Source organism: Gadus chalcogrammus, chromosome 17 (assembly GCF_026213295.1).
Source record: "Gadus chalcogrammus isolate NIFS_2021 chromosome 17, NIFS_Gcha_1.0, whole genome shotgun sequence".
Lineage (NCBI taxonomy): Eukaryota > Metazoa > Chordata > Actinopteri > Gadiformes > Gadidae > Gadus > Gadus chalcogrammus.
In genome coordinates this window covers 9,131,340-9,153,488 of record NC_079428.1, presented here as the reverse complement: position 1 = coordinate 9,153,488, position 22,149 = coordinate 9,131,340, and the positions used below count along the sequence as shown (strand labels likewise).

Genomic DNA, 22,149 nt, shown 5'->3' with positions numbered 1-22,149 from the left:
CAATGACATAACATTTCAGCATTGAACTTGAGGATTAGTTTCCACGGACTAATTTTGGAAATAATATATATATCAGCCAAGCAAGTTGTTAGTTTGGACGAGACATCCATACTAAGTTACCAAACCGCGGAACACAACTTTCAACTTCGCTTTTTACACAGGCCTCTCCACCAGCAGATAGACAAGCACTTCTGGGTAGTTCTACTCACATGTTGGGACAATAATATTTACTGTCCAGTCTGTGCTTGAAAGCTGATATCACATCATATCTTTCTGATGTGGAGAACATTTCAGCTGCAACATCAGCTTATTGGTATCCAAGCTTTGGATATGAAAAAGGCTTTTGATATGTGGGAGTTGTAAAAAATAACAGAATTCTACCGTGAAAAAAAACCCACATGTGACTGCATGCAAAAATAATCCATGTTTTAATCAATTGTGGCAGAATATTTGACATTTGTACATTGACAACTTTACATTGTCATTCACATTGTATCTTAAAAATAAAACACATTTAAGCTGTATTAGTCAAGGATAGAACACTTTCAAACTTGGAATTTGTTTGTGTTTATATAGGTGAACCACTAAATGTCAATACTATTCTTGTACTGCCTTTCTGTCTTACATTTATGAGTTTAGTTTTCAACTCCCAAACTTTTGATGCTGACAGATAAAACCTGATTAGTTATGTTCCTTCCCAATAAGTAATCAGTAATAAATGGTGCCTTTCACAAGATTGTAATAATAATAACGGTTGGTTTAATTGAACAAAATAAATGCAGCAATGTTATTTAATGGAAAATGTCACAAGTTTAATTAAAACTGGTAGTATTTTATTGTTATCATATTTATAATTCTTTTCACTCCCTCCTCTTTTTTCAATAGAGGGTGCAGACAATTAAATGGGGGTTTAATGCATGCTTATGCACCGCTGTGAATCGGGCGGGGGCTGATACACCCCACCCTCCCTGTAGTGATAGGAGTCCTGAATATTACTGAGGCATACAAATGATCCAACATATACCACATTTGCATAATCTGCTGAACCCTGGGTTGCCTATGTCAAAACATGGCACCTTTGACCTTAACCAAAGGTCAAATGACTACCGGGCCGGATTCCACGATACCATAGGCCCGGCCAGCTAAAATACGCTGAATATCGCCAAGATATCATCGTCATCATACTACAACGCTCAGTCCAACCTGTGGAAAATCACAGCTCCTCCTTAAGGCCAAAGTATACCTCTCAGACTCTGTAATCCGTAATCAGCCTCCGTAACTACGGAGACCCCTCGAGCATTAGCAGTTCTCCGTCGGGATGTCAGATACGCAATGCAATTCGCCGCCTGATCAATCTTATATGCTGACTACTCACCATGTAAAAATATGTGCAAAGTAAAAAAAATTACAAAGTAAAGAAGGTGCAATGTTTTGGTTAGAGGACCAATCACAGCCCTTGCCGTCTCCGATAGTAAATAAATATTGGAAGCGCACGTAGAGCTATGGAGTGGGTCTCCTACAGGGTCTCTGACGACGCAGAGGGCTCTCCGTGTCTACGTACAGCACTTTACGGAGGAGTACAAACTGATTTGGTTCACAACAAAGTGAGGTGGTTGCATTCACACCAACGCAAACGTACCGAACCAAGGGGACCAAACTCGTTTAGTGTGCACTAAATGGTGTTGGTGTGAAAGTACGAATAAATTGCTGAAACAGAAGTATCGTCATGTAATCCGTTGATTTCAACAATGCAACTGTATTCTAAATACCAACTATTTCAATGGTAACTGTAACGGAATACAGTTAGCTATAATTTGTATTCTGAATACGTAACGCCGGTACATGTATTCCGTCACTCCCCAACACTATTCTATATATATATAGATAGAATAGTGTTGGGGAGTGACGGAATATATATATATATATATACATATTATATTTGCGGAAGTGCCAAAGTGACTCAGAACCTCGCCGTGAAGCAGGACCTCTGGCAATATGCAAATATGTGCCGTCGTCATCTTTTTTAGAACAGATAAGTGAACTTAAATAGTAATATATTCAGCTGAGTGTTTTATCTTATCAGCCTCTTTTGAATGTTACTTTCAAATTATTTGATGAAAGATTACACTGGTTACACAAACACATCTAACTTGTGCCATATTTTCAAAGCACATCCTAATTTTCCCAAAGCACTCTCTGCCCAATTACACAATACACAAATTAATTAATCTTGATTTGTAAAAAAATTATGATATCACAATCTATGTATACGTTTGCATGTGTGTATGAAGACACACCGTGTGTGTGGGTGGGTGGTTTGGTGGGTGGGTGGTTTGGGGATGTGGTGTGTGCGCACAGTGGGCGCGGAACTGCAGTGACCTGCTAACCGTGGGCATGTGGGATGTATGCATGTGGAAAGATGGGCCTGAAAGGAGGAAGAAGGGCCCTTTACGGCTCTTAAAGTGTGATACCGGCGATTGAACCCAGGGTCTTTGTTTTGGCATGTAAACACATCAAATAAGCCCTAAGACGTGTGTCTTTTTATTAGGCGAGTGCTGCATGCAGCAACTATTGTTCTTCATAAGTTTCTTTCTTTCTTTCTTTCTTTCTTTCTTTCTTTCTTTCTTTCTTTCTTTCTTTCTTTCTTTCTTTCTTTCTTTCTTTCTTTCTTTCTTTCTTTCTTTCTTTCTTTCTTTCTTTCTTTCTTTCTTTCTTTCTTTCTTATTCTCTACTAACTTTTGGTATTCTGCTATTTACTAACAGAATAGCAGAATAACTGTTTAAGACGTAAGGCGCTAAAATTCAGACTTGAAACGAGGCGGTGCCAGTTGCAGTGGCAGTTTGTGGTGCCGCGAACCTCCCAGGTGATTCATTCAGTGAAAGAAGCAGTTGCCGTTTCTGACGTCATATGTCACTTAACTTTCCATAGCCTACCGAAGCAACATTCAAAGCAGTGGTTTTATGGTTAGTGTCGTTACTGGTATGAAGCACGTATTAAAGCTTCAGTGTTGGACTGCCATCACTACCTCCAACCCCACTTAACCCAACAACTACAAAGAACCCAGAAGGGCCCCGGATAGGTCCAACCCCTACGCAATATTCAATGTTTTGTGTTTGAATATTTGTGTTTGAATATTTGAATGTTTTGCTTTTGAATATTTTGTATTTGATTGTTTTTGTATTATGGTGATGATTGTGAGGTAGGCCTATTGCATGGTGCTGTTGGCAAGTAGGTAACGTCAAAACGTTAACGTTAGGTTGGTATGGACACTTATGTGTCCAAGGAGGGAATTGTGAAGATATTCCACACACATTTCTAGTTGCACTTATGAGTTGGCGTGACCTTAGACAACGGGCCCAAAAGATTATTATGATTAGAAGTTACAGGGCCAGATTCCATGATACCATTCGCACGGCCATCTAAAATACGCAGAACATCACCAAGATATCATCATCATAGGACATCAAAGGCCTACTGTAGCCGCTTGCCAGACTTTGCTTTCTATCTTACTTGAATAAACGGTAAACTCAACTGAAGCCGCATCCTTAAAGATCAGGGCACTTTGACAATTACTTTGAACTAACGATGAAGAAGAATCAAGGATCAAAAGGAATATTAAACATCTTCACCACACTTTTGTGGTAATGAACCACAGTTTTGGACAACAAACGCTCCAAGCACTACAGCGGTGGTTTCCGCCCTTTGTTGACAGTGACAGACACCCATAAATTTAAACATAATACTTATATTTAGGTGAGTGCTGCATGCAAGAGCGTTTAAGAGAATATCTTAAATATTTTAAACATATATCTTAAAAACACACACACACACACACACACACACACACACACACACACACACACACACACACACACACACACACACACACACACACACACACACACACACACACACACACACACACACACACACACACACACACACACACACACACAGAGAGAGAAGCAGGGCAATACATTTGACCTTTCAGATTCTTCAGTTCAATTCATTTTACATTTCTGCATTTTTAGCAATGCTTTGCGCTTTTCATTCAGCTGTCACTTATTTGTTTTAAACTATTTATATTTCGTAAAATGGTGTTCATGTTTACATTGTTTACTCCATTTAGACTTTTGAACTGTTATTCAAATCCCTTCACATTTAACGAGTCTTAATCTATGTGGCTTGATTAAAAAATATTTTCAACCTCACTTTGTACTACAGCACACACCGCATTTGCTTCAGGAAATGCATTTTCTAGTAGGCTATATCATATTTTTTTTGGTTGTTACAGTTTCTGTCCCCGCAACTCCAGGAAGGTGCCGTTGCGTTGGTTTCCGCGCAACAGCACGTTTTTTTTTACACTACCATACATGGACATGTATGTTGCCAATGGCAGGTTTCACTTTTTGAGAAGTACTGGATCTTTGTAGCGTGGGCGGATCTGTTCATAATGAGTGGGCGGGATCCATAATGACGCAGCGATGACTTGTATAATAATATATATAATAACCTGTCCTCAAACAAAATTCCCTTTTCAGAAACTCTTGACACGGTGCTGCTCAGTGGAAGTCGATGGACCTTTTGATGTCCAACAGCGTCTGACGCTTCAATCACGTGAGTTTGGTCGGAAGTTTAAAAATGCCTCTTGTAGGGCCTACGATGAAGGAAGAACTAAATTATAGAATATATTGAAAGCTGGCCAATACTTGCACCAGCTATGCATTAGTTGGCCTATTTGACTAACAGAAAACTAGGCAAATAGGCTAAACCCATGTGGGACTGATTCTGTGTGTGAGTATATCTTTGATTTTGTATTTTGTCATATTTTGATCACTTTTGTTTCCTTTTCAATCGGAAAAGGGCTGAAGAATCAGTTGGAATTGACAGCATGAACGAAGAGGTATAGTAACCAACCAATTCATTTTCGATAGTTTACCTTCAGCCCACCCAAAAAAGGTCTAGTTTCGCCACTGCTTTAGTTTGCTATGATTGGACCTCACCTTTTTTTTTAATGTAAAATACACATCATGTGGGAAATACTTAAAACAAAAAGGCGATTAAATTCAGCGCTCACAATCTCATATTAAATCTTGAAAATATATTTCCTGCAGAACATGCGGTGAGTGCTGTATTGCAAAGTGAGGTTGAAAATATATTTATAAGCCACATAATTTAAGACTAAAGAAATGTTGAATGGCTTAGGCCTAAATATAGTGAAAAGATTTAAAAATAAATGGAGTAGGCCTAAACAATGTAAACATACCACCATTTAAAAAAAAAAGATTGTAAACAAATATAGTTTAAGAGTTAAAGAAATACCTAATAAGTGATACAGTTTGAATACATTTGAAATAAAATATAGAATAACTGAGCTGAAATGGTTTGAAATGGTTGAATTTCAGTGTGTGTGTGTGTGTGTGTGTGTGTGTGTGTGTGTGTGTGTGTGTGTGTGTGTGTGTGTGTGTGTGTGTGTGTGTGTGTGTGTGTGTGTGTGTGTGTGTGTGTGTGTGTGTGTGTCACAGTAACCTGCCTGCCAAGCCAGCTGAAGCGGCACAGAAGTACGGCAGCAGTATGAGCAGATGGTGGCCCTGGTCAAGCAGAGGGGTAAGAGAACGCATACCTTTCAGAATAAAAGTCTGCTCCACCCTGCACATACCACCACATTTATTCCCAGTGGAGAACTTTCAGAATGAAAGCCTACTCCCTATACCACCTCTTTTATTCTCAATGGAGGATTTTCAGAATAAAAGCCTCCTCCACACTCCCCAATAGCAGTGGACCAGTGCACACACACACACACGCACACGCACACACACAAACACATTTCAGTAGAAATACACAATCATGTGGGAATTGTACTTAAAATGAAAAAGGCGATTAAATTCAGAGCTTACAATCTCATATTAAAACTAGAAAATGGATTTCCTGCAGAAAATGCGGTACAACTGAAATGCGCACACAGCGTGTGCACGGTGCGTGTGAGTGCACTACAGCACCACATTATCTGCAGGAAATGCATTTTCAAGTTTTAATATGAGCTTGTGAGTGTACACACACATGTATTCGATAAATCAACACATGCATTGCCAGAAATGCAATGCCAGTGCTTTGGTACGCAGCGTGGCCGGGCAAACAGAACGTCACATTGGACATGAACGGAGCTTCTGGTCTTCAGCCACCACTGCAGGAACAGCAGCGTCAAGAACAGCTCCTTTCTAATGTAAACGTCTGTTATTGATCAAACATTTTGGGTATGAAAACATGGCTGTTGGGTTCTCAGATGAAAAAAACAGTATCCAATTTAGGCTATTACTAAACTGGACACATAAAACCCACCTCTTTTAATAGTAAAATACCATAAAAAGAGGTGTGTTATATGTGTCCAGTTTAGGAATACAATTGGATTCTAGTTTGGAGTCACTGGGTCACATTACATTGTTGTACAAAAAACAATTATTGATGCAACTTAGTATTCATATATTTATGTGAAGCAATTTAATGACGGTATATAGGCCTACTACACGTGAACACTCCAAAAATAAACAAGATGACACCTTTTGCCGATTTATTTATTTGTTTTTTATTAGCGGTTTATTTGTTTTTATTAGCGTGACGAGACGACCGTCATGCAATATCCCAAGTTTAAGATCTCAATCATTGGATATTGGCAAATATCCCGAGATATCAAACCAATCAAATTGCGCCATCTTAGGAGGTTCATGTGTAGCATATACTAATACATCTTATCCTGGTAGTTCAGAGTTTGGAACGACTTGCTAGTGTGGAAGCGCTTCCGCTTTTTAATACTGCGCCTGTGGTAAATATTTTAATTGTTGAAATTGTCATTGGCGACAGTAGTTTGTTTAAATACCAGCTACTTACTTATTAAAACAAATCAATCCATGCAAAATATTACCTTATTATTATCATTACGTTGCAAAAACGTTTGAAAAAAATCACATAGGTTATTTTTTTGCATTTGCATGATTAATCTATAAAAAGTAATACGGCACAAAATATTTCTGAAAACATTCAAAAAATGTACTTGTGTAAAGCAATATGTACTGCTCTCCAGACGCAATTTTTAAATACCCCGCACAGCATGTGAACGCAAAGGATTGTGGGTATTTTGGCTTGTTAATTTAGTACGTTCTACAGCTATACACCTCCGAACGCTTCCGAACACCACCGAAACGCCACCGGATGTTGGGACATTCCGTGTTTCCCCTCTGTGAGCTGCACATCAGATGCTGGCAAATTAAACCTGCGATAATTTACAGATTTATTTTTTTCTTTCACTGCGGCGTATTTCTTCTTCGGTTACCAGACTCCGGCTGAATTGTGGAATAGCGTAGTGACCTACCGTTGTATACTGTGGCGGTAGTACGCTTTCGGAAACATTTAGCCTACTACACAATGCGTACTGAGCATTTAGACACTCTATATTTGTGACGTACTACAAAATGCCTACTATACAGCAGTCAAGTATGAGTATTCGGAGGCGTCTATAACATCATCACAGGCGGCCATCTTACCACAGGTAAGCTTTTTGGTGGTCAGTCAGTGATCTGCACAAACGCTAATACTCTTATCTCGCTGAAATCTTGACGGATTTACAAACTGTTTAGTTTCTTACAAAAATCTTGTACCTATTTTAGAACAATATCCAATTTACTTATGTAGTGTCATAACTACATCTCTGACATTTATAACAAACCAAACCATTTGAAAATCGTTTGAAAATTGAGCAAGTTATGGTTATTTAAAAAATACGTGTACCACTGCCAACACAATGTTATGGGTGAGCAGCTGACTGTAGCAAGATTGCCACCAGTGCCGACGTTCGAATTCCATTGGCCAGCAGCGCGGACGAGACATCTAGTGTTCTATATACTGTATATCTATGGGTTAGAAGTAGTGCTGTCAGTTAAACGCATTATATACGGCGTTAACGCAAACCAATTTTAGCGGCGTTAATTTTTTTTATAGAAAAAAGATTTGCGATTAATCGTGAGTTAACTATGACATTAATGCGATTAATCGCTAACTAGTGCTGTTCATTCATAACAATGGCAGCGGCAAGCAGTAGCGGGAGCACAGAGGCTCAAACAGCAAAAAAAAACACGTCTACGGTGTTAAAAAGTGTGGGAATTTTTCACCCTCAACGCTCCCAACAAGGCGGTTGTTTGCAGACTATGCTAATTTACTTTGGCGTATCACAGCAGTACATCAGCAATGCACAAGCATTTAAAACGAAAACATCCTGGAGCTCTGGTTCAGGATGGCAGCAAAACACCGTAAGTTCTGTTGATTTCCCCCCTGCCCCGCCCTGGAATGTTCGTTTGTCAAGCAGTCGCAGTAGTAAACCAAAGATAAAAGTTTGTTTGTTTATTAATATTAATATTTGAATATATTCGAATATTTATTAATAATATTTTGGACAATTAAATGCCTTCAGCAAGACCTATATGGTATAAAACTCAACCAAAAGCCGAGCTCCGAGGGATGGTTTACCAGCGTTGCTATGGTGACCGGTCTTGCGTGTTCCAACGGTTTATTAGGTATCTTATAAGCTGTCTAATCACTTCATTCACTGCCTCTTCCGTGGTCATTACAATATTATGAATAAACTTTGTCGGGTTCGGATTTTATACTCTGGTGAAAAGAGAACTTTTGTCATGTTATGTAGTTCTAGTCTAGCTGTTGACCGTCGAAATTCCACGATCTAGCAACAAGTAGTAAGAGAACTTTTGTCATGTTATGTAGTTCTAGTCTAGCTGTTGACTGTCGAAATTCCACGATCTATCAACCAGTTCTAAGTAGTAAACACTACAAGTAGTGTGTGTTTACTTCATAGTATACTGTGTTATCAAATAGCATAACAACAACAATCATGTGGATTTATGCTATATTTATAATATGAAATAATCTGTAACTGAAAAAATAATCGTTTGATTAATCCTTTAAAAAAATAATCGTCTGGGACAGCTCTAGTTACAACCAACTTGACGGATAATTGGCTTGGTTCCAGTCTTAAAACTCAGTCAGTCACTGTTACGCTCTATGGGCCTTTTTTTATGACAAAGAAGACACTATTGGAGAGGTTTGCTTGAAGGTTGGGTATGGAATTCGCTTTTTTGGCCATTTTTGCAAAATTACTTGAAATCCTTATCATAACCCACTTACAGCCACTGAGTTAGAGGTACTGACATGAAAATTAAACAAGTCAATCATCTGTGGAACGGGCAGGGCTCGAAAAACTCCAGCCAATGATTTCCAGAGCCACCGAGTTGCATTGAACAGTAAGTACGTCAATCAAACGGTCGTACTGCATTCCCCCTCCCCAGCGACTCATACATGCATGGCTTAAACTTTGAGACAAGCATATGCTACTGGCAGGATCAACCAGGATGGCCATGGACAAACCTCCACGGAGGATGTCGGACCCTGGCGCGACCCCTTCGTGCTTGGAATGGGTGGAGTCAGAGTCAGCGTTGAAGGAGAGGGGGTAGGACCATTTGAGTTGTATATTTTCAAAATCTGCTGGCGTTTCCCAAATCCCATACCCAACCTTTAATGTGTGTAGGCCTACTTGTTATTACCATTGGCAATAACATCTTAATTTTAAAATTGTAAAAGAAACAACATTTAAAAAAGTATAATAAATGATATACAGATAGCTCCAATAAGTGGGCTAACGGCGTTACCACGCGTCCAATGCCCATTACATCCCTGACTAATGCAATGTTAACCCATACGTCGGCCATTTGACTATTTGGAAAAGATTATATAGTCAAAGGAAATATCAAATAGGCCGAAAAAGTATTACATTTGTAAATAATTTAACAAAGGGCAATTCTCAGAAGTCAAATATTTATTAAACTCAACTACTTCGGCAACTAAAAGAAAACAGACTCCACAAGTTTTGTCCAAATATTGATAATTGTGTTGATAAATATTTAGCCAATTGCAGTTAGAACATAGGTTGCGTCTTAACGTGACGATGATTTAACATCTGTTTCCTCACCTGACTGAAATGTTTGGTGTGTTTATTTTACTTTACAACTGAAATACATACATGTTGTCAACATAACCAAGTTATACTTGTTAACAAGTCCAAACTGGAATCGTGTATTGAAATGTCTCGTATGGAAAGCCATTGGGGACAAAAAACGTCTGGGGAAAATACACCTTAAAAAGGCATAATGGTATGGAAGGCAATTAGGGCAAATAATGTCTTAAAAATGTCCCCTTAACTTAAAGGTTGTATCAGCAATGTTGGGTGATGTCACTTCTGTTTGTACAGGCGCGTTCATCGTCCTGGTGATAACGAGACGGCTCGCCAGTGATGACGCTCACGCTTACGAGTGTTCCCGACAGCGGCCGTTCATGTGCACTGCGTTGGGAATCTAAAAGTTCCTCAAGCAGGGTTTTTTTTTATCCGTTTTTTTTTAGTTATGAAAACAGTCATAACTAAACAGAAACTAAATATAGGATCAGTTTCAAGTTTGCATGCCTTTATTTCCTTGATGCCTCTTACCTACTATCCTTTTGCTTTTATTTATGAGAAGCACATACAGTATTGCCACTGTATGGAAGGCATCACTTGCCCTTATCTAGAGCTGCTTTACCAGTACACAACATTTACAACTGAGCAAAGTCAATGCCAACAGACGGTTACAACGTCAATCAATAGTAAAGTATGTGATATGATGGTTGATTCTTTTATACTGAGTAAAACGTTCATGTTCCGCCATGTTCATACGTGTCACTAGTAAACCATAGGTTTTTTTCGTGCAGCTGTCACGTTAAAATTGTACCGAGGGCGAAAATTGTACCGGCCTACGTCATCGTTTGTTTACATCCTGACAACCTGCCCGGCAACAGACGAATAGCAGATAGCGATAACACTTGTTTTTACTTTATATTTGTATTGTATTTAATTGTTTAATTGAAACAATAAAAAAATTTGCCCGCAAAACGGGCGATCGCGTCAAATGACAAATGTTTTGCCCGCGAAACGGGCGATCGCGTCAAATGACAAATGTTTTGCCCGCGAAACGGGCGATCGCGTCAAATGACGTAGGAGGGTTCTTGAAACATAATAGAGATAACGGATCGCTAGATAACACTTGTTTTTACTTTATATTTGTATTGTATTGAATTGTTTAATCGAATTTAGCTAGTAAACTGAGTGTTTTAAGCAGGTTTCATAGTCTAGAATGTTCAAGAACCTTCCTACGTGAATTGACGCGTCATTTGACGCGATCGCCCGTTTCGCGGGCAAATTCTTTTATTGTTTCGATTAAACAATTACATAAAATACAAATATAAAGTAAAAACAAGTGTTATCGCTATCTATCATAATACAGATAGCGATCCGCTATCTGTATTATGTTATTTCGTCGTTTGGAAACATGTTTTCTGCATCGCGTCGTCTGTTGCCGGGCAGGCTGTCAGGATGTAAACAAACGATGACGTAGGCCGGTACAATTTTCGCCCCCGGTACAATTTTAACGTGACACATCCAGTAAAAACTATCATGAATGTAGCGCAAAACCCCACAATACCCACCCCTTGTCAGTGATTGGTTGGACTTGGAATACTATTTATTTTGGTTCTTAGTACCATTTTTTTTTGTGTACGATCTCTGAGCATAGGCTGCCTACAGAGACATGTATTTGTGATGGCCTGCTTATGGGGAGGGCAGCAAGCGGATCGTGAGGAAAGATCAGATGAATGTGATCATTTATGTTTCGGCCTAGCATCGCTGATACAACCTCTAAAATTGACACGTTAATGTGTATTTTCTGATGTTGGCAATGATATATCTTACATATTCATGATGAGGTTCTGGCAATGATATCAAACAACAACGCAAGGGAGCACGTTGTGCATCAATTACTGATGTGGGCGTCTACGCACGTACTACACACTCGTTTTAAGCACCTAGGTCTACCGTCAAATAAATTATGTGTATGAAATGTAAACCAGAGTTGTTTAGAAAGGTACAGTGAATGTTACAGGAACCTTTTGAAGCGTTCCAGAGCTTTCGGTCTTATGAAACGTGCATTTAGGGATTGCATTAGACGACCAACATCGGACGATGAGGAAACATTCCAAGCAGATTTGGCAAGGAAAGATACATCACCAGCTTTAAGCTGTAATGTTTCTAACCCCCCATAAGATAAGAATGGAATAACCCGTTGGCTGTGGCAGGGCAGTTGCATGTTAACGTGTCAAAATGAGACATGACGTGTTCACATGTGAATTTTTGTTGCATTAACGCAAAATTCAGTCATGTTAACGCAACATTTGTACGATTCTATTTGCACTAATGGCATTCCTTACAAACTTAACTTATCTTGTCTTGTCTTAACACACAAAAGTTGGTTGAGTTAACGCAACATTTACCAACCAGTTTATTCAGACAGCCGTTTTCATCAATTTGTATGATTGATCACTGATATATTCTTTATTATTCATTTCATACAAACACTCATACACCTTTGACTAAAAAAAGTTAGTCTCCGGAAGCATTTTTCGATATGATAGATATTTGGACAATATGTGCCTGGCCCTGAATGGTAGAGTCAGAGTCAGTTATTTTTTAATGTTCATATGCCACACAAAGTTATTGTACTGAATGGATTATTTTTGTTCGCTCTTGTTTAAACTGAAGGACCTCCCCGATGCTGCTGATTCACTTTCTGAGGCGTCAGGCCATTCCAGTAGAGAACATACACCCAATGATCTTCTTAACGGTAAGGTTAAAGGACATAATATGATTCTGTCAAGTATATAGACACAAGCTTACTTATACGTTTTGTTTTACTGATAACCCATGCTCCCTCCATCAACAGAGTAAACCTTTAGTATCATAAGGATTGATGATAGAAAACATAGCAATGAAACATCTATAGGCCTGTCATTCTGCAGCAAGAGTAAACATGCTTCTTAACATTAGATCAATGTAATTGTTTAATAAAATTCAACACTGATACAACCAGAAGGTAGCATGCTACATGAATGTTTGTTTGTTCTAAATATTCTACCGAGGCTCAAAGTAAGGCTCACAAATAATAGTTAATCTAAACTATTCCTATGTCCACAGAAACAAAACAGGAGGGTTTGCGTGAAGATCCTGACTTGGAGCAGACGCAAATGGAGTATCTTAATGAAATCTTGCCAGGCGACGTAACCAATCCTGATCTCTGCAACTATCATCTTAATGGTAGGGTTAAGAATGTAACATGCTATGATTCTGGTCCAGTACACACCAAGCGGCAGTACCGAGTCCTTAATCTTTGTTAAGCCCCGGGCTAAGCGACTAACATGTATTTCCTCTAACGGCCTGTAGGTGTTCAATGAGGTTGGATTCAGAAAGACCAGACACCGTTCTAAGTCATTGAAAGAAAGTGTGCATTATTTTAATAAAAAGCTGATAACGTTTTCTTTTGTTCGGTTAGCATCTGACTTGTTCATCTCCATAGTATGTATTTTGAGAGCTCCTATTTGACTGATTTGAAAATGTAACATTAATACGTTTTGGCCATTTAATGCAAGGCCGCCATTCAAGTGAAACACATTTCACTTACTCAGGAAACTAACTGGTCTAATTATCATGCATCTTTAATTTGCAGATAGTCCACCTTTTGGATCATTAGAGGTTTATCATGCTGGCACTCACATCATTACTCTTGGCTGGGCTCCAAACGAACAGCAAGTGGAATCTCATTATCACGTTCTCTACTCTTGCAAAATCAAGTCACAGACTATCCAGATCACAGATTCCTGCAAAGTAGACATCGGGGACCTTTGGCCTGGGACGCGATACACTTTCAGTATCATTAGGATTACTGACGGAAAACATAGTAAATCGGCATCTGTATCGGTCTGCACTGGTAAATATGCTTAATAACAAGAGATCAATCCCCAAAAATCCTCCTCTTCAAGTTAAACACTGTTACAACAAGTAGGTAGCATGCTACATGAATATGTTTGTTTGTTTTCAATCTTTTACAGAGGCCATTCCTCCAGGAAACGTCCAAGTTTCCCATGTCAGCAGTAGTACGGTGTCCCTTACATGGGAACCACCTGCTGGTGAGGTGGGGGGCTATGTTGTGACCTGTTTCTATGATTCAGAGACACACGGAGAGCAGACAACAGATTCAGACAGTGTGACATTCTCCGATCTGAAGCCAGGGCTCAAGTATGACTTCCAAATTAAAACCCAGCTGAAAAGCGGAGGACTCAGCCAGCCTGCCTTGATATCTGCCCACACAGGTGAGTTATTCTGATAAGCTACCAAAACCATTCCATACAAATTTCATACTACCCTTTTTGCTAATTGTTACCAGACTCTCCCCTATACTTTGAGCTCCTGTTATATTCAGTTTTACTTGCAATATAAGATAACTACACCCACTAGTACTATTACCGGGGGCCTTAATAAACAACATTCATAATAGTTTGTAAGTTGGAGGTGGAAAGTCAGAAGGTGAAACGCGTCATCTCCGACCTAAGTGTGTTCGAGCAACCGAGTCGGAAAAAGGATGGATGCTTATCTACAAGAATATGAATGAATTATTATGATCATAGACTATAAATGTAAATGATCTAATTCTGAAAAATTTATTTTGTCGACAGTAAGTCAACCGACTATGCATTAATGTCATCGTAAAATAACCCTTCAATAAGAACAAATGCTCATAGTAGTAATAATGCTAGATGCTGTATCGGTTTATCGGTATTGGCCGATAATCAAGTTCAGGAATCAGAATTGGTATCGGGAAGAAATAAAATGGTAGCCTATTGAAACAACTCTAATTCTATTCCTATCTACTGGCAATTAAAGATAGCTACACACTCACACAATTACTAGGTGCCTTAATAAACAACATTCATGCAGTAAATAAACAGAAATAAACCATATAAAATTACTTCTGGCTCAATAGAGGTTCATCATGCTGGTGTGGGTACCAGATCGACTTGGCTGCCAGATCGATTCGGGGTCCTAGATGCGCAATAATGACCCACTTCCTGTAAACGCAGTCTTTTAAATGTGCATGCGCGTTTCATTCATTCCCATTTATTCCCAAGTGTTAACGATCTCCTTTTGTTTTCTAATCTATGAATAATAATCGAATGTTCAAAGATTGATCAAATAAGATTTGTGGCTTTAGATTGAAGGCTAACGTGAGCTAATAAACGTTAGCAGAGGGGGGGGGGGCTTTCATCAATATAGAATTCGTTTTGTAGGTGATAATTACTTTAACATATGTGAAAATAAAATTATATGTGTAACCAAGCGTTTTATTGTTGCCTATACTTGGGTAATATATAAAAGAAGAATCGGTGAACTCCATTCACTGAACGGGGCGATCCACTTTAATTCCAGCGCTCACAACACAGAGTCAAAACAGCGACCCACACGGAGACACTTCCATTCTGCTCCTTCAGAATAAGAGTCCCTAACAGGAACTGGGTTACACATGCATTCATCAGTGCTTTTATAAGTGTTTCCAATGGTTTTGTTTGTGCGAAAGAACGGGCTGCGTTCAATGAAATCAAAAACAAAACGGATTGAGTCTTCTTTTTATGTCCATGATTGAGCCCTGTTGATAAACAACCCTTCCAGGTTTTGTCCGTTGGCTTGTGTCGATACGTCAAGTGTCGATACGTCATCTGTAAGCGCAGGACCCCCCCGAGTCGATCTGGCAGCCGAGTCAATCTGGTACCCACACTAGTACTAACATCATTACTCTTGGCTGGGCTCTGGCCTAACAGCAAGTGGTATCTCATTATCATCTTGTCTACTCTTGCAAAATCAAGTCACAAACTAAAGTAGACATCTCAGACCTTTTGCCTGGGACGCATTACACTTTTAGTTTCATTAGAATTACTGACTTAAAACATACAAATCAGGATCTGCATCGGTCTGCAATGGTAAACATTCTTCATAACATGAGATCAATCCCCCTCTTAATGTTAAACACTGATACAACCAGAAGTTAGCGTGTTACATGTAGATGCTTGTTTGTTTTTCAATCTTTTACAGAGGCCTTTCCTCCAGGAAATGTCCAAGTTTCCCATGTCAGCAGTAGTACGGTGTCTCTTACCTGGGAAACACCTGGTGGTGAGGTGGAGGGTTATGTTGTGACCTGTTACTGTGATTCAGAGACACACGGAGAGCAGACAACAGATTCAGACAGTGTGACATTCTCCGATCTGAAGCCAGGGCTCAAGTATGACTTCCAAATTAAAACCCAGCTGAAAAGCGGAGGACTCAGCCAGCCTGCCTCGACATCTGCCCACACAGGTGAGTTATTCTGATAAGCTACCAAAACCATTCCATACTAATTTCATACTACCCTTTTTGGCTATTGTTACCAGACTCTCCCCTCTACTTTGAGCTCCTGTTATATTCCGTTTTACTTGCAATATAAGATAACTACACCCACTAGTACTATTACCGGGGGCCTTAATAAACAACATTCATAATAATTTGTAAGTTGGAGGTGGAAAGTCAGAAGGGGAAACTCGTCATCTCCGACCTAAGTGCGTTCGAGCAACCGAGTCGGAAAAAGGATGGATGCTTATCGACAAGAATATGAATGAATTATTATGATCATAGATTATATATGTAAAATATCTAATTCTGAATATAAATGTTGTCAACAGTAGGTCAACCGACTATGCATTGCTGTCATCGTAAAATTACCCTTCAATAAAAACAAGTGTTCATAGTAGTAATAATGCTAGATGCTGTATCGGTTTATACTCGGTATTGGCCGATAATCAAGTTTAGGAATCAGAATTGGTATCGGGAAGAAAAAAAATGGTATCGAAACAACTCTAATTCTATTCCTATCTACTGGCAATAAACAACATTCATACAGTAAATGAACGGAAATAAACCATAACAAATTACTTCTGGCTCAATAGGGGTTCATCATGCTGGCACTAACATCATTACTCTTGGCTGGGCTCTGGCCTAACAGCTAGTGGAATCTCATTATCATCTTGTCTACTCTGGCAAATCAAGTCACAAACTAAAGTAGACATCTGGGACCTTTTGCCTGGGACGCATTACACTTTTAGTGTCATTAGGATTACTGACTTAAAACATGCAAATCAGGATCTGCATCGGTCTGCAATGGTAAACATTCTTCATAACATGAGATCAATTCCCCTCTTAAAGTTAAACACTGATACAACCAGTAGATAGCATGCTACATCAAAATGTTTGTTTGTTTTCAATCTTTTACAGAGGCCGTTCCTCCAGGGAAAGTCCAAGTTTCCCATGTCAGCAGTAGTACGGTGTCTCTTACCTGGGAAACACCTGGTGGTGAGGTGGAGGGTTATGTTGTGACCTGTTTCTATGATTCAGAGACACACGGAGAGCAGACAACAGATTCAGACAGTGTGACATTCTCCGATCTGAAGCCAGGGCTCAAGTATGACTTCCAAATTAAAACACAGCTGAAAAGCGGAGGACTCAGCCAGCCTGCCTTGATATCTGCCCACACAGGTGAGTTATTCAGATAAGCTACCAAAACCTTTTCATGCAAGTTTCATACTACTCTTTTTGCCTATTGTTTTCAGACTCTTCCCTCTACTTTGAGCTCCCGTTATATTCCGTTTTACTTGCAATATAAGATACCTACACCCACTAGTACTATTACCGGTGGCCTTAATAAACAACATTCATAATAATTTGTAAGTTGGAGGTGGAAAGTCAGAAGGGGAAACTCGTCATCTCCGACCTAAGTGCGTTCGAGCAACCTAGTCGGAAAAAGGATGGACGCTTATCGACAAGAATATGAATGAATTATTATGATCATAGATAAAAAATGTAAATGATGTAATTCTGAATATACATTTTGTCGACAGTAGGTCAACCGATTACGCATTGCTGTCATCGTAAAATAACCCTTCAATAAAAACAAGTGCTCATAGTAGTAATAATGCTAGATGCTGTATCGGTTTAAACTCGGTATTGGCCGATAATCAAGTTTAGGAATCAGAATTGGTATCGGGAAGAAAAAAAATGGTATCGAAACAACTCTAATTCTATTCCTATCTACTGGCGATTAAAGATAGCTACACACACAATTACTAGGTGCCTTAATAAACAACATTCATACGGTATATAAAGAGAAATAAACCATATAAAATTACTTCTGGCTCAATAGAGGTTCAACATGCTGGTACTAACATCATTACTCTTGGCTGGGCTATGGCCTAACAGCTATTGGAATCTCATTATCATCTTGTCTACTCTTGCAAAATCAAGTCACAAATTAAAGTAGACATCTGGGACCTTTTGTCTGGGACGCAATACACTTTTAGTGTCATTAGGATTACTGACTTAAAGCATACAAATCAGGATCTGCATCGTCTGCAATGGTAAACTTCATGAAATTAGATCAATCCCCCTCTTAAAGTTAAGTTTGTTTTTCATCTTTTACAGAGGCCATTCCTCCAGGAAATGTCCAAATTTCCCATGTCAGCAGTAGTACGGTGTCTCTAACATGGTTAACACTTGCTGGTGAGGTGGAGGGTTATGTTGTGACCTGTTTCTGTGGTTCAGAGACACACGGAGAGCAGACAACAGATTCAGACAGTGTGACATTCTCCGATCTGAAGCCAGGGCTCAAGTATGACTTCCAAATTAAAACACAGCTGAAAAGCGGAGGACTCAGCCAGCCTGCCTCGACATCTGCCCACACAGGTGAGTTATTCTCATAAACTGCTAAAACCTTTTCATACACATTTCATACTACCTTTTTTGCTAATGTTGTCAGACTCTCCCCTCTGCTTTAAGCTACTATTATATTGCTATTTACTTGCAATATAAGATACCTACACACCCTAGTACTATTACCGGGGCCTTATTTAACGACATTCATAATAGTAAATAAACATGTTTCATTATTATTATAATTATTATAAAAAATGAACGGACAATAATGGTTAGAACTATTATATCCACAGAAACTGAACTGGAGTGTTTTCTAGAAAAGCTTGGCTTAACAGAGAAATACAAGGAGAAGCTCTCACTGAGCAGAGTGCTACAGATTGACAAGAAGGCCGTCACAGAGGAAGCAGCTAAATGTCTTTCAGATCTCCCATGGTGCTTTCTCAAGAGGTTAATGATGGTCAATGTGACTGCTAGGAATGTGAAGTGTTCTGCAGGCAGTGATTCAGAGCAGGATCTTCCTCATGGCAATGCTGATTTACATCTTTACACCATGTTGGGCCATGGAAAGTCAGGGAAAGCGCTGAACCCATTAGACATAATCACTGCTCTCTTTTTGTGCTCAAATGGCCTCCTTCAGCAGGAAATGGCAGTAAAAATGTCCATGTGTCAGTTTGGGTTGCCTCTACTGCTTCCTGATTGTGACACGCAGAAGCAAACGCTCATGCTTTGGGCTTTGAGAGGAATTGTTAAAAAGTACAGACCTCAGGCACTCTCGGACACCAAAAGCTTTATTGAAAAATCAATTGTTGTCCCTGAACTTCCAATGGTGTCCTTTGTGAGACTGGGTAAATGTTCATTATCGAAGTCAGAGATTCTGAATACACTATTGAGCAATCCCCAACAGTACCACAACACTTTTGTTCACCATAACATGGAATGTGGTAATGTTCCAAGGCAAATTGCAGATGGACTGGTGGAAACTAGTTGGTATCTTCCCTGTGGTAACAAAAACATTGATATCTTCAATGAACCAGTAGCTGTAGCTAATCTCCGAGGGGATATTTCTCTCTGTGAATTGCAATATTCATTTTTATGCAAAACGTCTGCTGCAGTTTTTGTGTTTCTTGACAATTTTGACAGCCAAATCAAACTACTCAAAAAACAACACGAAACTGAGATTTTCTTGATAGTCAATGTAGATAGCAAGAATTTCAACCACGACAGGTGCATAAAAGTACTAGAAGAATTAAGATTGCCACAGACCAACATCATTACCAAGACAGATAAAGTCAACAACGCTGACTTTGCCAAAACCCTCCAAAATGTTGTAACAAATGTTGTAAAAAAAATGGAGAAAAAAAAAAGCATAGTGCAAATGGCTGACATTGCTATTGAGCTTGGAATAATGGTGGATGAGAAAGCCTCAGACTGTCAGACGGCTGAGGGAAATGCAGAAGCTATCACCTCAAAAATAAAAAACACTGCACAGTACAAAGAGAAAGAACTTCCTCGGCAGGGCTCACTATGGAAAGAACTGACCAATTTAGAGAGGGAGGAATGTAGGCTTACAAATGCTGGGGATGAAGACATAGAAAAGTACAAATGTAGCCTAAACCAACAGAAAATACAACTCCGGAGACAGCAGAGAGATTTGGCCAATTCAAAGGATATGATCAGCTTCATCGATGCACTCTCATGTCCAGCTGTTGAACAGGCATATTTTTTAAAATGGATGCAAATTAAACTTGACAACTTGTCCCGAGAACATTTATCACACCTCAGGGAGCAGTATAAACTCAAAAGTAAGAATTCGAGCAAAGAAGAACTTAAAATCATTGATCAACAACTTTCCAACAGCTCTTTAGGCATTGAGAACTACTTTCGAGAAATGTGTCAAATCTATGAATCGACAGTCACCCTTCCAGAATCTGATTTGTTTCGTCAACAATTCATGCATCTCCCCAAGTTGTGTGCCCAATTACTCATTGATGGATTTCCACTGGAGCTTGTTGAAGGAGAAGCATCAAGCATTCCTTTGGCATGGGTGAAGGACATATTTTCTGAGCTGAGAAGAATGGTAGATCCTGAAAGCAAGATAAGAGTTGTGACAGTTCTTGGGATTCAGAGCACAGGAAAGTCCACTCTTCTGAACACCATGTTTGGAGTGCAGTTTGCAGTCAGCAGCGGCCGATGTACTAGAGGGGCTTTCATGTTGCTCATCAGAGTGAACAAAGAGTACTCAAAAGAAATGAACTGTGATTTTTTGATCATTATTGACACGGAAGGCCTGAAATCGCTAGAGCTAGCACAATTAGAGGATAGCTATGAGCATGACAATGAGCTTGCAACTATTGTTGTGGGGTTAAGTGACATCACAATAGTAAATATTGCAATGGAGAACATGACAGACATGAAAGACATCCTACAAATTGTAGTACATGCCTTTCTCAGGATGAAAGAAGTCGGCAAAAAAACTAAATGTCAGTTTGTTCATCAGAACGTATCGGATGTATCAGCCCATGACAATACCCTAAGGGACAGAACCCTGCTGTTACAGCAGTTGAACGAGATGACACAGGCAGCTGCCAAAGTTGAGAAAAAAGAGGAAAACAAAAGCTTCCGTGATGTAATGGAATATGATCCAGACACTGGCAACGGGTACATTCCTGGACTATGGCATGGAAACCCACCAATGGCTCCAGTCAATTCAGGTTACAGTGAAGCAGTTTATGAACTGAAAACAAACATTATCCAAATGTTGAAAGATTGCGAGTCACCTGCTTACAGCATGGATGAATTTCTGAAGTGGACAACAAGCCTATGGAATGCCATAAAACATGAAAATTTCATTTTCAGCTTTAGAAATAGCCTGGTGGCTGATGCTTACATGAAAATATGCACAGAATTCAACAAATGGGAATGGGAATTCAAAAGGCACATGTACTTATTGGAATCAAGTGCAAAAACACAGATTTCAAATTTTGGAACAGCTGCTGGCAAATTGAGGCATCCAACATCAGAGAACTTGTCATGGAATTGAATACTGAAGCCTGCTCAGAGCTAATTAAATGGGAAGAACAACTTATTGTCAATCTAGAACTATATTTCAAAACAGAAAGTCATGTCCATCTAGTTGAGAGATACAGAGAAGAATTTATACAAAGTGCAAAACTCCTAAGAAACGAATTGGAAAGGTTGTTTAAATCAGAAGTAAATATGGCGGCTGAAAATAAAGAGGGAATGGCAAAAGTTGAGGAAGTCAAGAAAAACACCACAAAACGTTTGGAGGGAGAAGTGCTTAGATTGCTAGAGGAAGGCCGTAAAAGTAAAATCAAGCAATCGGATGAAGAGTTGGAAAAAGATTTTGACCAGATGTGGAAGAAAGCTACAGATCCTCTCCGTGACAATGTAATGCACGCCACTGATGGTATCTATGGTA

General features: G+C 39.3%; 1 protein-coding gene and 1 long non-coding RNA gene across 2 annotated transcripts; both read left to right on the top strand.

The window, feature by feature from the left end:
• The first annotated feature begins 4,886 nt into the window (after nt 1–4,886).
• LOC130369897 (uncharacterized) lies at nt 4,887–13,902 on the top strand. The gene is made up of 5 exons (XR_008892914.1): nt 4,887–4,904; nt 5,527–5,608; nt 12,687–12,768; nt 13,119–13,238; nt 13,648–13,902. It is a non-coding gene; the product is annotated as an uncharacterized LOC130369897 (long non-coding RNA).
• Nucleotides 13,903–13,981: 79 nt separating this feature from the next.
• On the top strand, nt 13,982–21,837 carry LOC130369896 (up-regulator of cell proliferation-like). The gene is made up of 5 exons (XM_056575499.1): nt 13,982–14,290; nt 16,065–16,325; nt 17,277–17,537; nt 18,480–18,740; nt 19,004–21,837. The coding sequence occupies exons 1-5, from the start codon at nt 13,996–13,998 to the stop codon at nt 21,748–21,750; spliced, it is 3,825 nt and encodes a 1,274-aa protein (XP_056431474.1). The 5' UTR covers nt 13,982–13,995; the 3' UTR covers nt 21,751–21,837.
• Nucleotides 21,838–22,149: the final 312 nt, after the last annotated feature.

Coding starts and splice junctions, on each gene's coding strand:
- LOC130369896 (XM_056575499.1), top strand. CDS start 13,996: ATGAATATGTTTGTTTGTTTTCAATCTTTTACAGAGGCCATTCCTCCA. Junction 14,291..16,064: donor CTTGATATCTGCCCACACAG/GTGAGTTATTCT, acceptor AATCTTTTACAG/AGGCCTTTCCTCCAGGAAAT. Junction 16,326..17,276: donor CTCGACATCTGCCCACACAG/GTGAGTTATTCT, acceptor AATCTTTTACAG/AGGCCGTTCCTCCAGGGAAA.